Genomic DNA, 14,205 nt, shown 5'->3' on the forward strand with positions numbered 1-14,205 from the left:
ACAGAGCTATTCTCTTTGCTCTCTTCTATCCTCTATTGAGCCACAGCTTTTATTTTATTGTCAAGGTGATGTACAGTTACATAAGTAAGCGAGTGAGTACATTTCTTGTCAAACTTGTTACCCCTTCCCTCATTTTTCTCCTCCTTTCCCTCCCCCCACAACAACCCACAGATTTTGTTGAGGTTCTATATGTTTATTTCTTATATAGTTGCAGTGTGTTTTTATGAATTAAAAACAGACTAAAGCAAATCAGTAGTGTTTGTTCCAGATATAGAAAGAAGTCAGTAAATTTTTGTCCCAGCTGGAAAAACAAACATGATTTTGCATTTTTCTCTATTCTTTCTTTTTTTTTTTTAGGATCAATGTGTCCCACTCTAAGATTAATAGAAAATGGCTATTTTTATCCTGTGAAGCAAACCTATGAGGAAGGAGATGTAGTTCAGTTTTTCTGTCATGAAAATTACTATCTAAGTGGATCTGATTTGATTCAGTGCTATACATTTGGGTGGTACCCAGAGTCTCCTTTTTGTGAAGGTAAAATGTTTAAATGTCATATCTAGAAAAGGGATGTCTCCTCACTCAGTGAGCTTTAATTTTTATGAGCTGTGGAAAAAAATATGTCTGTGCTGACAAATCTCTAGCTCTTGTGCTGCTTTTTAAAATCAAATGTTGTCTTTGAAAACATTCCTATATTTCAGCCATCTTTAGATATTGCATTTAAAACATTTTAAGCTTTGTAGTACTTTAAAATCTATATTATAAAGTCTTTTATTATAATAAATAATTTTTTTCACTGGGAATTGCCTGACCACTCTCAGCCTTGAAGTAACACTTTCTTAATCAGCCACATGACTGATGTGAATTTTAGTCACACACACAGACATACTCACACACAACACATGCATACAGCTCCCTTTTGAAGCACCCAATAGAATGCCTGGCTTCTTCAAAAACTGGAAAGGGCCTAACAGCAAGAATACTTTTACAAATTTATGCTGGAAAGTTGTATTTGCATAATCAATCATACACTGATCCATAGTCTTGTGTGTGTGTATGTGTGTGTGTGTGTGTGTGTGTGTGTGTGTGTGTGTGTGTGTGTGTGTGTGTGTGTGTGTGTAAGAGCAAGCCATTGTTTCTACTCATTGACATAGGGAGGTGGATGTGGGGTGGGGGCAGTCCTATACTCTGTGTGCCACCATTTTCTATGGGTCTGGATCATACATTCTTGCTGAATCTTCATTATAGTTTGTAATTGTATGACTAAATAGGCTGCTGTTTTTTTGTAAGGAAGAAGAAATCGATGTCCCCCTCCACCTGTGCCTCTAAATTCAAAAAATCAAAGTTATTCCCAAACTTACCGTCAGGGAGAAATAGTTCGCATAGAATGTAAACTGAATTTTGAGCTCCAGGGGCCAGCAGAAATGCACTGTGAACATGGAAAATGGACGGAGCCCCCTAAATGTGTTGGTGGGTAATGTCTTGATTATCTTTCCCTGTAGCACTGTCTGCTCTATAGCTAAGGGGATGCTCTGGCTTTCTGTCTTTCCAGAAAAGAAGAGTATATCCTGTGAGCAACCACCCAGCATCCAGAATGGCGCACCAATCCAAAATTCCAGGGCTTATTCCCATGAGGATAAAGTGGAGTACCGCTGTGAAACGGGATACCAACTCCGAGGGCCAAAGGAGATAGAGTGTCATCATGGACAGTGGTCATCTCCCCCAGAGTGTGTCAGTGCGTATGCTACCATTACTATCAACAGATAAACCTGGAGGGCATGATTTTCCATTCTACTTGTTTAGCTACATGCGCATAGGCACAGACCACTGTTTATAACCTAGAAGCACATTGCTACTACCATGTATTTGTGACCCTGGGACAATCTAGAAGTGAGGTCAGGGTCAACAATGTGTGAAGCCAACAGAGGTTTAAAATAGATTCATGCTGTCACATGACCTGTGTGAAAGCAAAGGCCTTTGAGCATTGAAGGACTCACCAGAGTAAGAATGCTTTTTTAGAGAACAAGAAAAGGGCACTCCATGGCTTTGTTCCTCCTTCCTTCTCCTGACTTACAACATGAATGCACAGCACTCTGGTCATGACCTTGGCGGATTGTAGCAGACAGTATTTCTGTGTCTGGCCATTGTGAATATCATGTCCTTCTGAGCCCTGTCCCTGCTCTTGTGTTTGATTGGAGGTTATCACCAAGCTGAACCATCACCCCTGGGTGCTACCCAGCCTGCCTTGCTTCCCATTTCTGGATCAGATATTGAACATATGGCAAAATCTAAGGAGAATGCTGAATAAGTAGAGGAGGAGAAAGGTTCTAAAGAGAAACAAAGATTTAAAAAAAACAGTAGATATTTAATCCATGGGTTGATTGAGAACTGAGATGAAAAGCAGAGAGAAGGAAGAAAATAATAGGAGCCAAACCCAGAGACCAGTATGGGACTGAAATCAGGTCTTTTAGCTGAAGAATATCACTTCCCTCCCTGTGCGAATATTTTAAGATCTGTACCACAATTCCTCTGCAAAAAAGAAAAGAGATAAAAGAGGAATCATTTCTCTCACTATTTATTATTGCTTTATTAAAAAAAACCTACTTGAGTGTAACATATTTTTCATTTAGCAGAAAAGTAATTATAGACAGCCATGAATTTAGAAACCAATTGTCCGTCCTAAATTAGATATTTCTGAAATTGAGGTATGGTAATTTAGGTGAGTGGATTGTATCATGGTATTGATATAAATTCATATTAATTTTGAAACACCTTTTTTCTTAGAACAAACTGAGAACTGTGGGCCTCCACCTAATATCACAAATGGGGCTGTTGTTGGTGGAGTGCAGGCAAGTTACACACTTGGGTCATCAGTGGAGTACAGGTGCAATGAATATTACCTATTGAATGGGTCCAAAACGTCCTATTGTGAAAAAGGAGTTTGGTCATCTCCCCCTGTTTGCATGGGTAAGTGGGGAATGTCTGATTGGCCACTGTGATGTCTGTCCTTTCCTGTGCTATTCCCATCCTGATTCATACCATAGAAATCATTTGTTTTTTTCAGAGCCATGCGTCCTGAGTGAAGACGACATGACCAAGAACAACATTGAGATGAAGTGGAAACCTGAAGGGAAAATCTTCCATGGAGATTTGATAGAATTCAAGTGTAAGGAGGGCTATGGCCTGTCTCCATCCACCTTGCCCTCTGAACTCTCTGTGAAGTGCCACAGAGGGGAGGTGAAGTACCCCTTCTGCATTAGAAAAGGTAACACGATGGTGCCTGTAGACCATTAACCTCCTTGGCTGGAAATGTATATGGTGACTAAATAATTCCTTGCCTTCAGCTGGTAATTTGTAAATTGGGATTGAGCCAACTGCCAAAGTTGAGCCAACACATATACTTACATAGGATGAATTTGAACTTCAATGACTCATTTTCTCTTTTATTTTAGTTTCCATTATCTTTAGGTAGTTTGGGGGTGGTCTCCCAATATTGGGGTCTATCATCAAAGGAACGAGACTGAAACAAAGTGAAAGTCAGACAAAGCTATATTTTGCACCAAGCATCTAGAAACAGACTGACTTGTCAGGGCCAATTCGGCAGAGAGCGAACCCCGCTCAACTGCCCAGGCTAATTTTTATAGGGAACAGGCATGCAGGTAGGCTGGCCATACACAGGTGGCCCATAGCATTGCAACACTTGCACAAAATCGCACCGTTATGTGGGGGCCACACACAGGTGACCAATGAGGCTACAACTTATCCCTACGCAGTTGTTTAAACTAGCCTACCACTTTGGTCAGTTTGGGCATGCGGGTTTGGGAGGGATGGGGGACAGTGGGGGGCATTGGGAGTGGGAGGAAGTGAGGTTTGCATTCCTTGGTGGGCGGGTGTTACATATGTGCTGTTACTAATTGGACTTGTCCACCTGGCCTCTGGGCTCTGTTATCAGAGACTTGCATTCCACATTTTTCCTAAACTCGTAAACAACAAGATGGATATTTAACCAGGGTGGAGTCACATAGGCTCACTGGGTCCTGACATTAAGATGGGGTCCCAACATCCCCCCCTTGTCTTTGAAAATGAGTCAATTCCTTGATTCTTCTGCCAATTCTATATCCTCTTGTACATTGAGTCCGAAGGACCAGCATTTTTACTGCTCCAATTTTAAGACATACGTGTACCATTTGCTACATACTTAAACTTTCTGGGGTTTATCTTCTTCCCTTTTTCAGTCTGATAAGACAATCCTTCCTTTTCAAATCCTTTCTTATCCAGAGATCATTTTTTCCCCAATTCCTTTCCCAAGGCTTTCTTTACTACCCTTTTCTTTTCCTGAGTTTCTTTATGGCTTGAATTTAAAACTGTCCAATTTTTAGCAGACTCAAAGCAGTTTTCCACTAGGAAGCAGTCTCAGGTGATGGAATCAGGCAGAAGTTGAGTCTACTTTTTCCACGGTGGAGGTGGTCCGGCTGACAATGTCTATTTCCTCCAGATAACTGTCAGACTGTCATTGAACTTTACCCATTAGGGTGTGCAGTAGCAACAGCAGGGTCTCTCAGTGGCTCCAAGGGTCTGTCACACCTCATGCTGGGCTGCAAATTCCTACACAGACTGGTTACATAAGCTTGGCAGGCTGTGGCCCCATTGTTTGTTTGTTTTTTTTTATTTTTTTAAAAATTGTGAGAATACCGTGCAGAGGAGTTACAATTACATGGGCAAGATAACGAGTACATTTCTTATCAAGCATTGTTTCCTCCTCTTTGTTTCCCCTTCCCATCCCTTCCCATACTCCCCCCGCCTCCCCACCCAATCCTCCCCCCACCAAAGTTGTACAGTTCATTTCTCGACATAACGACTTGTACATCTCATTGTTGCAATGGGTCCACCTGTATCCCTAGTTAAACGATTTGTTTTTTCCCTTCCCTTTCACAAATTATACCAACATCAAATATAGTGAAAGCATGGGTTATACCGTGTGGGAGGGACATACAAAGCAACATAGAAATCATCTTATAAATATGTTAGAAACAATTGCATGAAAGGAAAAAAAAACAAAAAAAAATTGAATACTTATCTTGGGGTTCATTCCCCTAACATCAACTTATCTGACCTTTTCTGCTTGACTCAGACATATACTAGTTATTGCAAATACGGGAAACCATGGTTTTTAAGACTGTTTAAGCCCAGGACAATTTACCAAGATGACAACTTTTTTTTTTTTTTTTTTTTACTATCCAGATATTTTTTTAAAATTTATTTTATTTTATTTGTGAACATACTGTACAGAGGGGTTACAATTACATGGGCAGGATAATGCGTACATTTCTTACTGAGCATTGCAGCCTCCTCCTTTGTTTACCCTTCACCTCCCTTCCCAGCCTCCCCCCTCCCCCCCAGTACCAATCCTTCCCCCCCACCAACATTGTAAAGCTCGTTTTCGACATGACAACTTGTGCTTCTCATTGTTGCAACAGGTCCACCTGTATCCTTAAATGACTTGTTTTTCCCCATCTCCTCCACAAGTTATACTGACATCAAATATAGTGAAAGCAGGTAACCAGATATTTTTTGTAAACAGGCACAGAAGGCTTGGTCTTGAAACCATCTCCGACAGATAGTCTCCATTCTTGCATACCTGTTAACACTATTCTTACGCCTTTTAAAAAATATTTTATCTATTTTACCTCATTTTTCCAAAATGGACTCTGGACTCTTGATCTTAAAAGGGGGTTGATGGGTGAAAGTCCATCTTCTGTAACTTCTTCAAGCTGACTTCAGGGACATTGATCCTACCTAGCTGGGAACCCATAACCTTAGCCTATTTTACATAGAGGTTACCAGGGTTAGATGTCATTAAGAACAATATTTTAACTTTTGACAAATGCACAGAACTTTTCTCCAGCTACAGCATGTAGCTTGTTTAGCACTCTGATTTGCAAAAACATCTTTCTGGATGGCTTAGGAATGTGATCTCTAGTGACCCTAATAATGCCTAAGTTACCAATGCAGGCCTTCAGGCAGATATCAATAGGGACACACTCTCAGGTTTACAAACTTTTTTCCTGAACAGATGAATTTTATGTAGCTGGTGTCAGCTCAAAAGTTACTGCCAGGACTGGGAAGATAGCTCAGTGGTAGAGCATTTGCCTTGCATACATGAGGCCCTGGGTTCAATTCCTCAGCACCACATAAGCAGATAATAAAAAATGCCAGAAGTGGTGCTATGGCTCAAGTGGTAGCATGCTAGCCTTGAGCTGAAGAGCTGAGGGACAGCACCCAGGCCCAGAGTTCAGACCCCACGACCGGATCCGCCCCCCCCCCAAAAAGTTACTGCCCATTAGGGCTTTGGGCACATACAGAGGTTGGGATTTAAACTATCCCCCACATTTTGTAACTTTAGCTTTCTACTACTATCACAGAGGACTGGCAAGTTCCTGTCCCTTACAAGGTAGATAGTCATGGACATTAGGCATGCTTACAAACTATCTTCCCATGACCTCCTGGCTCTGACCAATTTTTGAAGGGCCACGCACAAATGACTCCAGGATCTGACATTATTTCTTCCATCCAAGCAGTTGCTTACTACCTCCGGATGCTCCACCATTGCTTTTGTCCCAGGAGTGTCTTCTCCACACTGGGATAAATGCCTCATTGGCATTTCCCTTAGTTGGTGACTGGACTTGAACTCAGGGCCTGAGCACTGTCCCTCAGCTTTCCAGCTCAAAAGTAGCACTCTGCCACTTTGAGTCCCAAAGCAACTGCTTGCTCTTTCAGCACTCTGCTGGCTGAGTAGAGGTGACAGTCTCACAGGGACCTTTTTCTGCCTGGGCTGGCTTCGAACCAGTTTGCAGATCAATGAGTCTTATAAAAGGCCACTTTACTCCATTTAAAAGCAACAAGGTGGTCAACATGGAAGTAGCTTTTATGCATGCTTTTCCCTGTAACCTATTAAGAGCCAAAGTTATATCTGACAAACTTGCAAGAATCCTTACTCCTTTTTGTGAGCCTGCTGGGAACTGGTACAAAAAACCTATATGAGCAAACTAAAATAGCAATTAAGCAATTATTTTGGTAATCCTAAATTTTCCTTTTTGGACTTTGAGGCAAGTGTTAAGAACAATTTTTCTTTTAAACTTTATATACAGAAATCCATTCCTAATTTTTGAAAACCTCTTATTAATCTGTTTTAATATTTTATACTTTAGTTTGCAGTTGCATTTTGAAAAATCCCTTGAAATCTTGAGGCTAGATGTCACTCATTGCCTCTTGGCTGCTTGTGTTAAAACAGATACACATTAAAAACTTTTTAACTCAAATGACAATTTTTCCTTAATGCAAGAATTACAATCACCATCACTGTGTCAAGAGCTAGACTTAACCTTTATGCCTTAAAAAAAAAAATCCAATTGCAGAATGTCATTGTGAGCAAATCACATTATACAAATAAACTTTTAAACCCATTTTTAAAGGCCTTTTTAATTTTAATATATTCAAGGGGCAGTTTTAGTAATACCAATCAGATCATTACATCACTCATTTTTACCATCTTTTTTCCAGTGTCTATCTGCAAGGAAAAGGGACAGGACAAAGATGGGCCACTTGGCCCCTCCTTTGGAATGGGCACACACCCAATCCAACTCTTCAGGGTTTGATGAACTGCCTTTGTGCCAGCTTGCCCTCTTCCACCATGCGTGGTCTCCCCCCAGGGCCTGTCCCACCATGCATGACCGGCTGCACTTCTGTGGGTTCACCCTTCACCCCTAAACATAGGTCTTCTGTTGGACTCTAAGTTTTTCCCTTTTCTTTTCCCTTGGTCCTTGAATGAAATACACTGTTTTAGACAGACAGAACAAGTCTTTGACAGTGTTAAACAAACCTTTACATTTAAATTTCTAGTATTTATCCCTAAATTTTAGCCAAGGGAACTAAATCCCAAACAGCCAATACTTTTTGTTAAGCCAGATAACTTGATTACAGTGTAAACAGCCTTATGCATTCTAAAATACCAGATTTTTAAATACCAGATTTTCTAATTTTCAAGTTAAAGAATCATTAAAAAGCTGTTTAAAACAATGTGAAACTTCTTTAAAAATTTTTGGTAATGTCCAAACCTCATAACCTTTTGAATTTTAAACTTAAACTTACCTAATCGTTACAGCATGCTGACAATTTTTATCTGAACATGTTCACACACACAGATCTTAAAGCGCACAAAAATGAAAATCAGTTGTATGTATGTTTTCTAAAATTTAGTGGCAAGAGATTTTTTTTCCCAATCTTACTCTTGCAGATGACAAAAATTTAAGACAAGACTTTAACAAAGCACTTTTTCTAGGCCGTATTTCCCCCCCCCCCCCCCCCCAGGGCTTGCTTGTTTAGCCAGGTATTTTACCAATTGGCCTTTTTGAATACCTTCAATAGAGGAAGACTGTGTGTGTGTGTGTGTGTGTGTGTGTGTGTGTGTGTGTGTGTGTGTGTGTGTGTGTGTGTGTGTGTGTGTGTGTGTGTGTGTGTGTGTGTGTGTGTGTGTGTGTGTGTGTGTGTGTGTGTGTGTGTGTGTGGTCACCTGAAAGTAAACTGGTCTGATTTTACCCAGTTTTAGACAAGAGCACTTTACAAAGTGTTACATTGTCAGGACCAGCTGAAAAGTCCAAACCAGGCACACAGCCTTCTACACCCTCCCCTTTGGCAGCCATCACAAGGAGAAAATGCAGCCTGAGACTTGAAGAAGACCAAACTAGTCCAGCAACCTTCCATGCCCCACAGGGAGGGGGACAGAGCAGTTCTATGACCAGACCTAGTGTAGGCTGGAACTTTTATTCCCCCAGAGATGTTCAAATAAATAATAAAAACACAAATAAACACAAAAATCAAGGACCCACATTTAATACTGGTACCAGTTCTAAAACAGAACAAGACATGACAACAACTGAAGGCTGAGTTGGTGACTAATGGGCCCCCCTGCTCATCCCTACCAGAACTCTGTGCTGCTCTCACTCAGCAAGCTGAATCCAGAGTCTGCTGAGTGAGCCTGCTGCTCTCACCCACAACTTCCCTACCTCAGAAAACATAGAACAGAAAACACACCAAAGTAAACAAGACAGACAAGTGGCCACAAAGACAAAATCATGTCTCAGTGAATGGGGCGACATCTCACCATCATATACAAGTGGGACTCAAATTCATTTTATCAGGGGACTTGAACCCCCTCTACTCACCTCCAGAGGATTTTTCTTTTAGATTCCTGCAAACATTGACCCAGGGGCCTTCCAAGGTGTAGGAGAATTCCCAGTCATCATGGGGCAAGGGAATTAAGTCCCTAGCAGCTGTCCCCTCAGACTGGCAGGTTCTCCCCCATGCTCAGAACCCCTGGGCCAAAGCCTGAGGCTAAGATCTTGCTGAGGCCACTTGCAGGTGGTCAGTGGCAGTTTCATAATTGACAAAGAAGCAAGTTACAAAAGCAGAACTAGCAGTTTTTTTCTGGAGGTCTTTAAAATGAAGGACAAGGTCTAGGGCTGTCACAGATTCCTTACTACCTTTCTGCCCCATTTCCTCAAACATGACAAACAATATAGCAGACACCATAAAGACAAGACAAAGACAGACCCAGCGGCTACTTCTCCTTGGTAGAAAATTAAGCCCAAGAACAACCAAGATGTAATCCCAACTCAGAAATGTAACCTGCTGTGGCTTGGGGGACTTGAACCCCCTTGGTCCCCTGACTGCCTAGGGGGACTCGAGCCCCTTCCTGGTGATCTACAGATGGAGGGATGGGATGTCTCTTCATCCACTCCAGCCCTGGGGAGCAATACTGCATCCAGTTGCTCCCCGGTGGGCCCCTCCTGGAGCTCCACAAACCCAGAAATACAGGGAACTCAAACCCTCTCTTACCTCTGGAGGTTTTTCTCAGAAATTCAGATGCTGGCTCAGTCCTCATTGTTTGATCCCGGATGAGCCCCCAAGATATTGGGGTAGTCCCCCAATATTGGGGTCCATGATTAAAGGAATGAGACTGAAACAAAGCAAAAGTCAGACAAAGTTATATTTCATGCCGAGCATCTAGAAATGGATTGACCAGTCAGGCCGCCTTGGCAGAGAGGGAACCCGACTCAACTGCACGGGCTAATTTTTTATAGGGAATAGGCCATGCAGTTAGGCTGGCCACACGCAGGTGGCCAATAGCATTGCAACACTCACATAAAATTGCAGTTATGTTGGGTCACATGCAGGTGACCAATGAGGTTACAACTTATCCCTAAGCAGTTATTTAAACTAGCCTACCACTTTGGTCAGTTTTGGCATGCAGGTTTGGTGTGTGTGTGGGGGAATTGGGGATTGCATTCCTTGGTGGGGGGTGGTTGTTATATATGTGCTGTTACTGATTGGACTTGTCCACCTGGCCTCTAGGCTCTGTTATCAGAGACTTGCAATCCACATTTTCCCTAAACTTGTAAACAACAAGATGGATGTTTAACCAGGGTGGAGTCATGTAGGCTCGTTGGGTCCTAACATTAAGATGGGGTCCCAGCAAGTAGCTGTACAAAGGAGTTGCCATTTAACAAGGCAGTTTATGAATACAGTATTTGCTGATCAATATCACTCACATGACACTGACACACACATACACATACCTCCTCCTCCCAATGTGGTTTTCTCCTTTTGGAAACTCCTAACAGGAAGTCTGGCTTCTTCAAAACCAGTGGTGAAAGAATCTAATAGCAGGAATACCATTAAAAATGTATGCTGCAAAATTGTGTTTTTATAATCACACACTGATCCATTATGTATTGTGTGTGTGTGTGTGTGTGTGTGTGTGTGTAAAAGCAAGCCATTGTTCCCACTCATTGACATAAAGAGGTGGAGGTGCGGTGGGGGCAATCCTAAACTCTGTGTGCCACATTTTTTATGGTATAGGACTATATACATTCTTGCTGAATCTTCATTATAGTTTGTAATTGTATGACTAAATAGGATGCTATTTTTCTGTAAGAAAGAAGAAATGGATGTACCTCTCCACCTATGCCTGTTAATTCCAAAATTCAAACTCATTCCACAACTCATGATCATGGAGAAATAGTTCACATAGAATGTGAACGGAATTTTGAGATCCGGGGATCAAGAGAAATACGCTGTGAACATGGAGAATGGACAGAGCCTCCACAATGTATTGGTTGGTAATGTCTTGAGTTGGCTTTCCATACATTACAGTCTGCTCTGTAGCTAAAGGGGCCTCTTGGGTTTTGTCTTTCCAGAAAAAGAAAGGATAACCTGTGAGCAACCACCCAGCATCCAGAATGGCTCACCAATCCAAAATTCCAGGGCTTATTCCCATGGGGATAAAGTAGAGTATCGCTGTGATACGGGATACCAACTCCAAGGACCAAAGGAGATAGATTGTCATCATGGACAGTGGACATCTCCCCCAGATTGTGTCAGTGCGTATGTTATCATTACCATCGACAGATAAACCTGTAGGGCATGACTTTCCATTCTGCTTATTTAGCTACATACTCATAGGCACAGACCACTGCTCATAACCTAGAAGTACATTGCTACTACCATGTATTGTGCTACTCATTTGTGTCCTTGGGACAATCTAGAAGTGAAGTCAGGGTCAACAATGTGGGAACCCAACAGAGGCTTAAAATAGATCCGTGCTGTCACATGACCTGTGTGAACGCTAAGGCCTCTGAGCATTGAAGACTCACCAGAGTAAGAATGCTTCGTTTGAGACCAAGAAAAGGGCAATCCATGGCTGTCTTCCTCCACCTCTTCCTGACCTACACCATGAATGCACAGCACTCTCTTCATGACCTTGGAGCATTGCAGCAGACAGTATGTGTCTGGCCATGGTGAATCTCATGTCCTTCTGAGCCCATCCCTGCTCTTCTGTTTGATTTGAGGTTATCATCAGGTTGAACCATCACCCTTGGGTGCTACCCAGCCTGCCTGATCCCATTTCTGGATCAGATATTGAACATATGGCAAAATCCAAGAAAATACTGAATAATAGAGGAAGAGAAAGGTTCTAAAGACACACAGTGGCCACTTCATCCATGGGTTGATTGAGAACTGAGATGAAAAGCAGAGAGAAGGAAGAAAATAATAGGAGCCAAACCCAGAAACAGTATAGGACTGGATTCAGGCCTTTTAGCTAAAGAACATCACTTCCCTCCCTATGCTAATATTTTAAAATCTGTACCACATTTCCTGCACAAATAAGAAAAGGGATAAAAAAAAGAATCATTTTTCTTAACTATTTGAGTTGAACATTTTTTTCATTTAGCATAAAAGTAATTTTAGAATGCCTATGAATTTAGAAATTAATTGTCCTAAATTAGATATTACCGATACTGAGGTAAGGTAATTTAGGTGAGTGGATTACATCTTGATATTGGTGTAAATTCACATTAATTTTAAATCCCCCTCTTTCCTTAGAACAAATTGATAACTGTGGGCCTCCACCTAATATCACAAATGGTGTTATTGTTGGTGGAGTGCTGGCAAGTTACACACCTGGGTCATCAGTGGAGTACAGGTGCAATGAGCATCATCGACTGAACGGGTCCAAAATGTCCTATTGTGAAAAAGGAGTATGGTCCTCTCCCCCTGTTTGCATAGGTAAGCGGGGAATGTGCTGAATGGCCACTGTGATGTCTGTCCCTATTCCCATGGTGTTTCATAGCATAGAAATCATTTGTTTTTTTTTTTTTTTCAGAACCGTGCATCCTGAATGAAGACGACATGACCAAGAACCACATTGAGATCAAGTTTAAAAATGAAGGGAAAGTCTTCCATGGAGATTGGGTAGAGTTCATGTGTAAGGAGGGCTATGAGCTGTCTTCGTCCACCCACTTGTCTGAACTCTCTGTGAAGTGCCACAGGGGGGAGCTGAAGTACCCCTTCTGCATTAGAAAAGGTAACATGGTGCTGCCTGTAGACCATTAACCACCTTGGCTGGACTAAGTAATGTCTTGGCTTCAACTGCTAATCTGTTAATTGGGGTTGAGCCAACGGCCAATATTGAGCCAGCACATACACTTACATAGGATGACAATGCAAACATATTTGATGCAATTCAAATGCAATATGAGTCCTTTTCATTTTTACTTTGGTTTCTATTATCACTAGGTAGCTGTACAAAGGAGTTGCCATTTAACACGACAGTTTATGAATACAATATATCTTGATCATTATTACTCACACAGGGCACATATACACACATACACAAACTTCCCCTTCCTGTAGTGGTTTTCTCCCTTTTTAAAAATGTCTTTTATTGTAAAAATACTGTACAGAGGGGTTACAGTTACATGAGTGAGGTAATGAGTACCTTTCCTATTGAGTATTGTTACCTTCTCTCTTTGAAAGCTTCCAATGTGATGCCTGGCTTCTTCAAAACCAGTGGAGGGTCTGACAGCAAGAATACCTTTACAAATGTATGCTACAGAATTGATCACACACTGATCCATCATTGTGTGTGTGTGTGTGTGTGTGTGTGTGTGTGTGTGTGTGTGTGTGTGTTGGTGTTGTGTGTGTGTGTAAAAGCTAGCCATTATTCCCACTTATTGACATAGAGAGGTGGACACAGGGGGGGGCAGTCCTATGCTCTGTGTACCACATATTCTATGGTACCAGATCATGTACATTCTTGCTGAATCTTCATTATAGTTTGTAATTGTATGACTAAAGAGGCTGCTATTTTTCTGTAAGAAAGAAGAAATGGATGTCCCCCTCCACCTATGCCTGTTAATTCCATAATTCACACTCATTATCATCATCATGAAGAAGTAGTTCACATAGAATGTGAAAGGAATTTTGAGCTCCGGGGCTCAGAGGAAATGCGCTGTGAACATGGAGAATGGACGGAGCCTCCACAATGTGTTGGTGGGTAATGTCTTGATTATCTTTCCCTGTAGTACAGTCCCCTCTGTAGCTAAGGGGCCTCTTGCTTTCTGTCTTTCCAGAAAAAGAAAGAATAACCTGTGAGCAACCACCCAGCATCCAGAATGGCGCACCAATCCAAAATTCCAGGGCTTATTCCCATGGGGATAAAGTGGAGTACCGCTGTGATACGGGATACCAACTCCGAGGGCCAAAGGAGATAGAGTGTCATCATGGACAGTGGTCATCTCCCCCAGAGTGTGTCAGTGCGTATGCTACCATTACCATCGACAGATAAACCTGTAGGGCATGACTTTCCAT

The 14,205-nt window shown here is 41.8% G+C and overlaps 1 protein-coding gene across 1 annotated transcript in view; it reads left to right on the forward strand.

The window, feature by feature from the left end:
• The window catches only part of F13b (coagulation factor XIII B chain), a 53,919-nt gene that overhangs the window by 9,001 nt on the left and 30,713 nt on the right, over positions 1-14,205 (forward strand). The window contains exons 5-13 of the mRNA XM_070041894.1: positions 358-534; positions 1,288-1,467; positions 1,550-1,732; positions 2,782-2,964; positions 3,062-3,262; positions 12,439-12,621; positions 12,719-12,919; positions 13,714-13,887; positions 13,968-14,150. Coding sequence (XP_069897995.1) covers positions 358-534; positions 1,288-1,467; positions 1,550-1,732; positions 2,782-2,964; positions 3,062-3,262; positions 12,439-12,621; positions 12,719-12,919; positions 13,714-13,887; positions 13,968-14,150 — 1,665 coding nt within the window. The remainder of the gene's footprint in view (positions 1-357; positions 535-1,287; positions 1,468-1,549; positions 1,733-2,781; positions 2,965-3,061; positions 3,263-12,438; positions 12,622-12,718; positions 12,920-13,713; positions 13,888-13,967; positions 14,151-14,205) is intronic.

The sequence above is a fragment of the Dipodomys merriami genome, unplaced genomic scaffold, assembly GCF_024711535.1.
Source record: "Dipodomys merriami isolate MVZ:Mamm:240054 unplaced genomic scaffold, mDipMer1.0.p SCAF_31, whole genome shotgun sequence".
NCBI classification, from domain to species: domain Eukaryota; kingdom Metazoa; phylum Chordata; class Mammalia; order Rodentia; family Heteromyidae; genus Dipodomys; species Dipodomys merriami.